The 12,192-nt window shown below is 34.9% G+C and overlaps 1 protein-coding gene across 2 annotated transcripts in view; it reads left to right on the top strand.

Annotated features, from left to right (window-relative positions):
- LOC121369413 (splicing factor 45-like) overlaps window positions 1-11,563 on the top strand; it is a 29,258-nt gene extending 17,695 nt beyond the window's left edge. For both annotated transcript variants that reach the window (XM_041494504.1, XM_041494505.1), the window contains exons 9-13: window positions 2,518-2,669; window positions 3,067-3,134; window positions 6,206-6,304; window positions 8,033-8,105; window positions 10,250-11,563. In XM_041494504.1, coding sequence (XP_041350438.1) covers window positions 2,518-2,669; window positions 3,067-3,134; window positions 6,206-6,304; window positions 8,033-8,105; window positions 10,250-10,356 — 499 coding nt within the window. In that variant the 3' untranslated portion in view covers window positions 10,357-11,563. The remainder of the gene's footprint in view (window positions 1-2,517; window positions 2,670-3,066; window positions 3,135-6,205; window positions 6,305-8,032; window positions 8,106-10,249) is intronic.
- Window positions 11,564-12,192: the final 629 nt, after the last annotated feature.

Below are 12,192 nucleotides of genomic sequence, written 5' to 3'. Positions count from 1 at the left end.
AGTATTGGTGTGGGGCGAGTCTTGGTTACAGTATTGGTGTGGGGCGAGTCTTGGTTACAGTATTGGTGTGTGGGGCGAGTCTTGGTTACAGTATTGGTGTGTGGGGTGAGTCTTGGTTACAGTACTGGTGTGGGATGAGTCTTTGTTACAGTACTGGTGTGGGGTGAGTCTTTGTTACAGTACTGGTGTGGGGTGAGTCTTTGTTACAGTACTGGTGTGGGGTGAGTCTTTGTTACATTATTGGTGTGGGGTGAGTCTTTGTTACAGTACTGGTGTGGGGTGAGTCTTTGTTACAGTACTGGTGTGGGTGTGTCTTTGTTACAGTATTGGTGTGGGGTGAGTCTTTGTTACAGTATTGGTGTGGGGTGAGTCTTTGTTACAGTATTGGTGTGGGGCGAGTCTTTGTTACAGTACTGGTGTGGGGCGAGTCTTGGTTACAGTATTGGTGTGTGGGGCGAGTCTTGGTTACAGTATTGGTGTGTGGGGCGAGTCTTGGTTACAGTATTGGTGTGTGGAGTGAGTCTTGGTTACAGTATTGGTGTGTGGGGTGAGTCTTGGTTACAGTATTGGTGTGGGGCGAGTCTTTGTTACAGTATTGGTGTGGGGCGAGTCTTTGTTACAGTATTGGTGTGGGGTGAGTCTTTGTTACAGTATTGGTGTGTGGGGCGAGTCTTGGTTACAGTATTGGTGTGGGGCGAGTCTTTGTTACAGTACTGGTGTGGGGTGAGTCTTGGTTACAGTATTGGTGTGGGGTGAGTCTTTGTTACTGCATTGGTGTGGGGTGAGTCTTTGTTACAGTATTGGTGTGTGGGGTGAGTCTTTGTTACAGTATTGGTGTGTGGGGTGAGTCTTTGTTATAGTATCGTGCCTGGCCTGGGTATATGTTTGTAATGAATAATTTATTTTCTCTAGTCTTGACTTCTCAATACATCTCTCTCTTTCTCTCTCTCTCTCTCTTTCTCTCTCTCTCTCTCTCTCTCATTCTGTTGATCATACAGTTGTTATTGTTTTATTTTTAGTCATTTTTATTGTTGAATTTGCGATTTACTGATTAAAAAATGTCAACTTTCAAATTTCACTTGATCACTTCAAAGATCTTTGGTGGTCATAAAACCTACTGTAATACTGAACTGCCAGTTGTAATTTTTGCCCAATTAATTATCATATAACCATTTCCCACACCTAATATAAATTCTTATTAGAGTTCCCCTACTTTTTTTTAAGAGTATATTTAAAGTTGCATTAACGGAACGAAATGGGGTTATAGTATTTTTCTCTGTTAAATAATCCAAAGGAAAAATGTCCACTATTAGGCCTACCACGAGACAACCCACGATACCCTGATAATTTTCATTTCTTTTGGACTACGTAATTGGTCATTTCTCTGATTTTAGATGGGGAAAGTCTACTTAATCAATAGTTTTACAGAACTATTTACAGTAATAAACCATGTCCATTACCATTTTAGGAGTGACAGGTAATATAACACAATACCAGGATGCATTTTTGTGTCTAGACAGCGGTAATTAATTGGCTTGTCTTGTTACCTATCCAATACACTTCTGCCCATCAGGAATCACAGGTAGAGGCAACTAACAGAATAGACCAATTAACTAAGAAAACACTCTGTGTATCATTTCAGTACGTAGGTTAATGCATGGACAAAACATTGTATCATAATTTCGACTTGTTGTATAGCCACTTTGACAATGGTAGTTTATTTTGTATTGATAAATAATATATACTTATTGCTGGCTTACTGGGATGGATATTATTATAGAACATTGCAATGCATACATTGCAATGCATACATATTTTATCATCCCGCAAAAACCAGGTAGATTTGCTTATCTAGGTTTAAGACTCATTCCTGATGTTATGTGTTAAGTATTATGTAACCACCAGCTTGCCAGAGGGCGTATTCACTGGAATGGAACAAAATGGCTGCGCCCGTTATATATAATAGCCGTCCCATTCAGCTGTTTTATTAATTAAATATAATAATATACTTGTTGATATTAAAGGGACAGACCCTAGTTTCAACCCGTAAAAAATTAACACTAAGTTTAGTTAATCTACAAACCTGCAACATGTTTGCATAAAGTCACAATTGGGTGAAACATGAATCTGTGATTTTGAAATGCTGAAATACCCTCTAAAAATGGACTAAAACTCGACTCCATAACTATTACTTCTCAAACGCACGTGTGTTTTTAAAAATATGAGAAATGCATTTTGTGATATTAAAAACACCAGGATGACCCAAAACACTTTGAATGTACGGAAATTGATAATCTAAACCATAAAATCTAAGTAAAGTATGATTTCAGTTGTCAAAAACGGCTATAATAGTAAAACATATTGGTTAGTGTTTAAAAACTAGGGTATGTCCCTACAAGTAATAATGTGCATTATATATCACTGGATCTGCATACCAATCCAAACGCCTGGCTTAGGCATTCCTTTAAGGTATTCTTTTCTTTCTACTTTGATAACCCAGAACTATTTTATTTTCAGTGGGTCAGTTGCTTCACGAATCATGGCCAAGTATGGTTACAAGGAAGGTCAAGGTCTTGGCAAGAAGGAGCAGGGTATGAGCACTGCCCTCTATGTGGAGAAAACAAGCAAGAGAGGAGGGAAGATAATCCATGAAAAGGACATGGCAAAAGGTTTCACGTTGTTCTATACTTTACATTGGCCTCTGACAATTGTAAGAGCAATAGTTTCATTCACGCATCGCTCGCGTAAGTATAGTTTGCATAACCCATTTTCATTCGCACATTTAATTTATAACATCATTTACATGGTGAATTTATAACATCATTTACATGGTCAATTTATAACATCATTTACATGGTGAATTTATAACATCATTTACATGGTCAATTTATAACATCATTTACATGGTCAAAACAAAATGGCTTACCTGAATTTGTTTCTGCATAACCCATAAATGGCGTATGCAAATTTCCAACTCTCATGGGGCCTATTTACATCATACGTTTTGAGTTTATTTTTTAAAATATATATCTCGGTTTAATAATATCTTTGTTTTCTTTTTTTTAGAGATTCCAAAAGAGCCAGTGACAAACACAAATTTAATCAAAAATCCTTCCAAAGTTATTCTTTTACGGGTATGTATTCATATCAATCAAACATTGTGTCAGTTCATTTATTTATTTTTATGGTTCAGTATATTAAATTCATTTATTAAAATTCTTCGAAAAAGAACAGTTATATAAAACTCTTGTTTCAACTGTATTTTTATTTAAATTACTACACTTTTGTCACATTCAACTTGTTTAGTAACAGGAAAAATGGATGATAATTAGAAAAATGTAGATTGATTTGATTGAAACATATTTTATTGCTTTTTAAAGAACAAATGGATTAGGCACAAGTTACACAACTTACTAGGCTTTTTCCATGATACATACATATTACGACAGTAATATATTTTTGCAATTTAAATATGAACAGAAATAAATATTGAGAAAAGAAAGAATAAAGGAAACAGAAAAAAAGAGACGCAATAAAGTTTTCTATGTGTTTGATAATTAGACAGCAGGTTTGATAAAAGAAAACACAAAACACAAACAAGGCATCGCAATGATTACATAATGGCTACACAAATAATAATAATAATAACAATAAAATAAAATAAATAAATAGTAATAATTTTAAAGATCCATACTTTATTTACTACTTAAGGGAAACTTTTTGTTTCATTGATATACTTATGTACATGAAAAAGTATTTCTTTATTGTCTTCTTCACTTAGAGTATTTTTACCATTTAAAACTAGTTGTAAATCTATTGGCTGAAGTCTTTGCCTTTCATATAAAATGCATTCACAGAAAAAATTATAATTGTTTTCAAAATTAAACCACACAACTGCACGAGGAATCGGTGTTAAGACCAACTCGATATAAGTCTGCTTTTAAATCACTACACCTGTGTCTTAACTTGGTACGTAATACATTTAGATAATTAGGTTGTGTAGATTATATAACCTAAAATACTGAGTCGTTCTTTTCAAGCCACAAGTTGCATGAGTATTATTTATTTTCAGTGGGAGGGGTCTGTAAAACATGATCGATCTTGAAACAACTTTGAAATGTTTTCTACCACACGCTATATCCAAACATGTGAAATACATTGTCCATTCTAATGTTTTCTACCACACGCCACTATATCCAAACATGTGAAATACATTGTCCATTCTAATGTTTTCTACCACACGCCGCTATATTGAAACATGTGAAATACATTGTCCATTCTAATGTTTTCTACCACACGCCGCTATATTGAAACATGTGAAATACATTGTCCATTCTAATGTTTTCTACCACAAGCTATATCCAAACATGTGAAATACATTGTCCATTCTAATGTTTTCTACCACACGCCGCTATATTGAAACATGTGAAATACATTGTCCATTCTAATGTTTTCTACCACAAGCTATATCCAAACATGTGAAATACATTGTCCATTCTAATGTTTTCTACCACACGCCGCTATATCGAAACATGAAATACATTGTCCATTCTAATGTTTTCTACCACACGCTATATCCAAACATGTGAAATACATTGTCCATTCTAATGTTTTCTACCACACGCTATATCCAAACATGTGAAATACATTGTCCATTCTAATGTTTTCTACCACACGCCGCTATATTGAAACATGTGAAATACATTGTCCATTCTAATGTTTTCTACCACAAGCTATATCCAAACATGTGAAATACATTGTCCATTCTAATGTTTTCTACCACACGCCACTATATCGAAACATGGGAAATACATTGTCCATTCTAATGTTTTCTACCACACGCTATATCCAAACATGTGAAATACATTGTCCATTTGAATGTTTTCTACCACACGCCGCTATATCAAAACATGTGAAATACATTGTCCATTCTAATGTTTTCTACCACACACCGCTATATTGAAACATGTGAAATACATTGTCCATTCTAATGTTTTCTACCACACGCTATATCCAAACATGGGAAATACATTGTCCATTCTAATGTTTTCTACCACATGCTATATCCAAACATGTGAAATACATTGTCCATTCTAATGTTTTCTACCACACGCCGCTATATCGAAACATGTGAAATACATTGTCCATTCTAATGTTTTCTACCACACGCCACTATATCGAAACATGGGAAATACATTGTCCATTCTAAAGTTTTCTACCACACCCTATATCCAAACATGTGAAATACATTGTCCATTTGAATGTTTTCTACCACACGCTATATCGAAACATGTGAAAGACATTGTCCATTCTAATGTTTTCTACAACACGCCGCTATATCGAAACGTGTGAAATACATTGTCCATTCTAATGTTTTCTACCACACGCTATATCCAAACATGTGAAATACATTGTCCATTCTAATGTTTTCTACCACACGCCGCTATATCCAAACATGTGAAATAAATTGTCCATTCTAATGTTTTCTACCACACGCCGCTATATCCAAACATGTGAAATACATTGTCCATTTTAATGTTTTCTACCACACGCTATATCGAAACATGTGAAATACATTGTCCATTCTAATCTTTTCTACATTCAGACCGCTGTAGAACATGGTCTTTTCTACTTCATGTTACTAGAACATGGTCTTTTCTACTTCATGTTACTAGAACATGGTCTTTTCTACTTCATGTTACTAGAACATGGTTTTTTCTATTTCATCTTACATGTTTTATGATCTGTAGAACTTCATGTTTTATTAGTAGAACATACTTCTTGGGAGAACATGTTCATTTGTAGAACATGGTGTTTTGATTTGTAGAACATGGTGTTTTGATTAATAGGACATCTCGTGTCTTGATTTATAGAACATGGTGTTTTGATTTATAGAACATGGTGTTTTGATTGTATAACATGTTGTGTTTTGTTTGTAGAACATGGTGTTTTGATTGTAGAACATGGTGTTTTGATTGTAGAACATGGTTTTTGATTTGTAGAACATGGTGTTTTGTTTTGTAGAACATCTCGTGTTTTGATTTATAGACATCTCGTGTTTTGATTGTAGAACATGGTGTGTTTTGTTTGTAGAACATGGTGTTTTGATTCGTAGAACATGTTGAGTTTTTTTTGTAGAACATTTGGTGATTTGTTTGTAGAATATAATGTTCTCGGGTTTCATAGAACGTGGTTTGTTTTGTAGAACATGGTAGGTCCTGGTGAAGTTGATGATGAGCTGGAGCCCGAGACAGCAGAAGAGTGCAGTAAATACGGAACTGTCATCAAGGTTCTGATATTTGAGGTTTGTAGTACCACCACTGTATGATACGTCACTCTACAGTAAATACGGAACTGTCGTCAAGGTTCTGATATTTGAGGTTTGTAGTACCACCACTGTATGATACGTCACTCTACAGTAAATACGGAACTGTCGTCAAGGTTCTGATATTTGAGGTTTGTAGTACCACCACTGTATGATACGTCACTCTACAGTAAATACTGTTGTCACGGTTCTGATATTTGAGGTTTGTAGTACCACCACTGTATGATATGTCACTCTACAGTAAATACGGAACTGTCGTCAAGGTTCTGATATTTGAGGTTTGTAGTACCACCACTGTATGATACGTCACTCTACAGTAAATACGGAACTGTCGTCAAGGTTCTGATATTTGAGGTTTGTAGTACCACCACTGTATGATACGTCACTCTACAGTAAATACGGAACTGTCGTCAAGGTTCTGATATTTGAGGTTTGTAGTACCACCACAGTATGATACGTCACTCTACAGTAAATATGGAACTGTCATCAAGGTTCTGATATTTGAGGTTTGTAGTACCACCACTGTATGATATGTCTACAGTAAATACGGAACTGTCATCAAGGTTCTGATATTTGAGGTTTGTAGTACCACCACTGTATGATATGTCACTCTGCAGTAAATAGGGAACTGTCATCAAGTTTCTGATATTTGAGGTTTGTAGTACCACCACTGTATGATATGTCTACAGTAAATACGGAACTGTCATCAAGGTTCTGATATTTGAGGTTTGTAGTATCACCACTGTATGATACGTCACTCTACAGTAATGAGTAAATACGGAACTGTTGTCAAGGTTCTGATATTTGAGGTTTGTAGTATCACCACTGTATGATACGTCACTCTACAGTAAATACGGAACTGTTGTCAAGGTTCTGATATTTGAGGTTTGTAGTACCACCACTGTCTGATATGTCACTCTACACTGAATATGGAAATGTCATCAAATTGAGGTTTGAATTTCACTTTAAAATTTTATAAATACACAAAATAATGTTCTGTTATAATAATTATTTTTTAACAGTTAATATTTTAAAATGTAGGCTATGGAAAACAACTACGAAGCCTGACTTGATGTCTTGCAAATATCCAGGGTTTACTGCCAGTTTTCTTAATTGGTCTTGCTGACCACAATGTATTTTTGACATCAGCTGTGAATCATAATTAAAAAAATGTTCGGCCTTTGTTATCAAGTCAGATATGCACCTAAAACTGCATTTTTAACGCAAACATTTCCAGTTATTCTGGGAAAAAAAAGAAAATACATGTGCCTGAAATTTAACAAGGGTGTCTGGACTGTGATGAACAAAAGTTTATATAGGAGTCGAGTCATGCTCTTCTTGAAAATATATTTAGCAAAAAAAACATTTGCTCGAGCAGGGAGGGGTTTCGAAGCACAAAACCCTCCATCTGCACACATGCCTGTGGAAATCTAGCAGATATGTTTGAATGCAAACTTCCTCTATGATTAGAGTAAGAACTTAAATGTTTATTGATATTGAATTTTTAAATGTCAGCCAGCAAGATAGTGATCATAGCAACAATAGATAGTGATCATAGCAACAATAGATAGTGATCATAGCAACAACAGATGTGGCAAATAGGAATTGTAAAATGGCTTTATAGCTGTTCTGCACTGATGCATCTGTGCGAGTAGCTTGGATTCAGTCTGATTGTTGCTTGCAGATTTAATTTGATTGTTTTTGTAGATACCAGCACAAACTGATGATGAAGCTGTGAGGATATTCATAGAGTTTGAAAGAGTGGAATCGGCAATTAAAGGTATTATTTCCTGTATGATTCATAGAGCCTGAAAGAGTGGAATCGGCAATTAAAGGTATTATTTCCTGTATGATTCATAGAGTTTGAAAGTGGAATCGGCAATTAAAGGTATTATTTCCTGTATGATTCATAGAGTTTGAAAGAGTGGAATCGGCAATTAAAGGTATTTAATACCTGTATGATTCATAGAGTTTGAAAGAGTGGAATCGGCAATTAAAGGTATTATTTCTTGTATGATTCATAGAGTTTGAAAGTGGAATCGGCAATTAAAGGTATTATTTCCTGTATGATTCATAGTTTAAAAGAGTGGAATCGGCAATTAAAGGTATTATTTCCTGTATGATTCATAGAGTTTGAAAGTGGAATCGGCAATTAAAGGTATTATTTCCTGTATGATTCATAGAGTTTGAAAGAGTGGAATCAGCAATTAAAGGTATTTAATACCTGTATGATTTATAGTTTGAAAGAGTGAAATCGGCAGTTAAAGGTATTATTTCCTGTATGATTCAGTTTGAAAGAGGGGAATCAGCAATTAAAGGTATTATTCATAGAGTTTGAAAGAGTGGAATCGGCAATTAAAGGTATTATTTCCTGTATGATTCATAGAGTTTGAAAGTGGAATCGGCAATTAAAGGTATTGTTACCTGTATGATTCATAGAGTTTGAAAGTGGAATCGGCAATTAAAGGTATTATTTCCTGTATGCTTCATAGAGTTTGAAAGAGGGGAATCGGCAATTAAAGGTATTATTTCCTGTATGATTCATAGTTTGAAAGAGTGAAATCGGCAATTAAAAGTATTATTTCCTGTATGATTCATAGAGTTTGAAAGAGGGGAATCGGCAATTAAAGGTATTATTTCCTGTATGATTCATAGAGTTTGAAAGAGTGGAATCGGCAATTAAAGGTATTATTTCCTGTATGATTCATAGAGTTTGAAAGTGGAATCGGCAATTAAAGGTATTATTACCTGTATGATTCATAGAGTTTGAAAGAGTGGAATCGGCAATTAAAGGTATTTAATACCTGTATGATTCATAGAGTTTGAAAGAGTAGAATCGGCAATTAAAGGTATTATTTCCTGTATGATTCATAGAGTTTGAAAGTGGAATTGGCAATTAAAGGTATTATTTCCTGTATGATTCATAGAGTTTGAAAGAGTGGAATTGGCAATTAAAGGTATTATTTCTTCTATGATTCATAGAGTTTGAAAGAGGGGAATCGGCAATTAAAGGTATTATTTCCTGTATGATTCATAAAGTTTGAAAGAGTTGAATCCGCAATTAAAGGTATTTAATACCTGTATGATTCATAGAGTTTGAAAGAGTGGAATCGGCAATTAAAGGTATTATTTCCTGTATGATTAAATATATCTTCATCTGTTTTACCTTTACATGGCATCACAAAGCAGCATTTATCACAATGGATTTTATCTGAATGTGTTAATTTTCTTGTCTTGGAAGGAATATTTATTTAACAACACACTCGACACCTTTTTTTTTAAAGGTTACTAGTATATGATATTTCCAGTCTTGTAATAATTTCACATAACAACATTATTTAAAAGAGCATTGTTAAAAAAATACTCATTTCCACTTCCTGTCTGGTTTCTCTTGTGAAATAATTTGAGAAAAAACAACAATCATATGTTATTTAATTCGATATAAAACTTGAATTCATAATGTTCATGAACATAGATATTGACAGTTGGCTGCAGTTAAAGTTTAATTTGTTCAACACTAGAGCACATTGATTTATTAATCATTGGTATTGGATATCAAATATTTGGTAATTCTGACATATAGTCTTAGAGAGGAAACCTGCCACATTGTTCCATTAGAAGCAAGGCATCTTTTATATGCACCGTCCCACAGACAGGATAGCAAGGCATCTGTTATATGCACCGTCCCACAGACAGGATAACAAGGCATCTTTTATATGCACCGTCCCACAGACAGGATAACAAGGCATCTGTTATATGCACCGTCCCACAGACAGGATAACAAGGCATCTTTTATATGCACCGTCCCACAGACAGGATAGCACAAGAAATGGCCCAATGGGCCCACCATCAAATGAGCTTGCCTTCATTTTATCCAATCAGTTTTCTCATCTCATGCATTTTGTTTTCTTCTTATTTTGGCAGCAATTGTAGATTTGAATGGACGATTTTTTGGTGGGCGTATTGTGAAAGGAACATTCTATAACTTGGACAAGTTTCGCAGATTAGATCTTGGCGATAGTGTAGACTGATTTACACATTTGAATATGCTGCTAATTCTCGTGGATCAACTGTGCATGGATTAAACATGAACTGTATGCTGGGAAACTGACAGTCTATCTTGGTGGAATAGAAGATGATATTTACACAGAAGGTGAAGGGAGCAAGTATTCCTTGCTTTAAACTGGTGATGTGTTTTTGACCAACTACTACTTCAACTACAAATCGGTTTCACTTTCATCACCAAATTTTACTGTGAATGATGGATTCATCCATGTTTTATTTGAAAGGAATCACGTGTACTTCATTGTAATTTCAATGTACTTGACACTGCTCGTAATCTTACAGACATCAAAATGAGCCATGTGTCTGGTAACCCATGTACAGGTTATCACAAAATACAGATCGGGTGACCTACAGGTTAACACACATTAGTATTTCCATTATTACTATAAAATACCTTGACAGACACACTAGTATTTTGTTATTCATTCATACCACTGTGCTAATTGTACTGATACTGTAGTAGTGAAGTTTTAATTTAATAAGATTTTGTGAAGAACAAATTATTGTTCTCGACCTTTTTGATATGTGGTAACCTCCTGGGAACCTAAACGACCGTTGTCGACTTATTTCGATCCCTGATCTTGGCTGTCCCATGTTTCAGGGTCATACCAAGTGAAGTAAACAAAAAACCTAAAATGAGATCACTGTAACACAGGGTCTTCTCCACATCAACTAAAAAGTCTCGAGTCACAGTGGGTACCTCACTTAGTACTGCCCTATGTTCTTTAGTGTGGACTTTGTCGTCTTAGCAACATGTTTTTTGTTTTTGGTAACTGGCACCGGTAAGTATTGAATATAACATTTACATGTTGACTGGGACTTGAGTGGACTGCCTGAATGTTATAAACAAAGACTATTGTCCTGTGCAAATGATAGCTATATGAGCAGGTGGTTGATTACTTCATAACAAAAAATAATAATTATGTTCAGTACCTCACATTCAATTGTTAGTTGAAAATCATTTGTAGTAGAGACTGCTCTGTTGGTTTCTTGTTGGTTTATAAGACATTATGAACATCTTTACATCTAGAAAACATTACAAATGTGTAGAAGCGCACACTGTCAGGTTGTTTATTGTGATAACAGAAGACCAGGCCTGGAAATAATGCCCTTCAAAATTACCTATGTCAGTCAGTTTGAACCGGTCATAAATAAAATCTGCCCATCACCAAATGTTGAAATGTTACTATTGTTCTTTATTAATCATGTACTATTACATACATCCGTGGAACTACTTTACATGACGCAGGAAACCCATCTAAACAGTACGCCCCTGGGAGAAATTTAGCCCAGTATAAAAAGAAAAGAAGTTTGATTTCTATGGGTTTGGATTGAGGTATAAGTCTGTGTTGTATTCTGTTGTTATAAATATAGAAAAAGTGATAAAACTGTCAAATAACAACTACAATCAAATGTGGATAATTGATGCAATTTTTAAGCATTTGGATTGGGGGGGGGGTGGAGCGTTTGTTCATAATCAAACATGTTGTTTCATAGAAGCCAAGTAGAAAGGTCTATTTGGTTAAATATATGTTAAAAACAATTACAAGTGAAAATAAAATTGATGACTGCCCATTCTCACTGCCATGAGGCTTACAAGTAAGAGATGTAAACCAATTCCAATCACATTCGAGACTGAAATAACTTTATAACAAAACTCCTACCAAATGTATTGAAATAACATAACAATGCTCATAATAATCCATATTAAATATTCGGACATGCTCCCCCCTCCCCCGACCAACCAGTTTTTCTGATTCTTGATGGTGAGGGCAGAAATATTGAAAATAAAAGTAATTTCT

The sequence above is a fragment of the Gigantopelta aegis genome, chromosome 3 (genome assembly GCF_016097555.1).
Source record: "Gigantopelta aegis isolate Gae_Host chromosome 3, Gae_host_genome, whole genome shotgun sequence".
NCBI classification, from domain to species: Eukaryota; Metazoa; Mollusca; class Gastropoda; order Neomphalida; family Peltospiridae; genus Gigantopelta; species Gigantopelta aegis.
The sequence above is the reverse complement of the archived record's forward strand: the minus strand, read 5'-3'. Positions and strand labels throughout refer to the sequence as shown.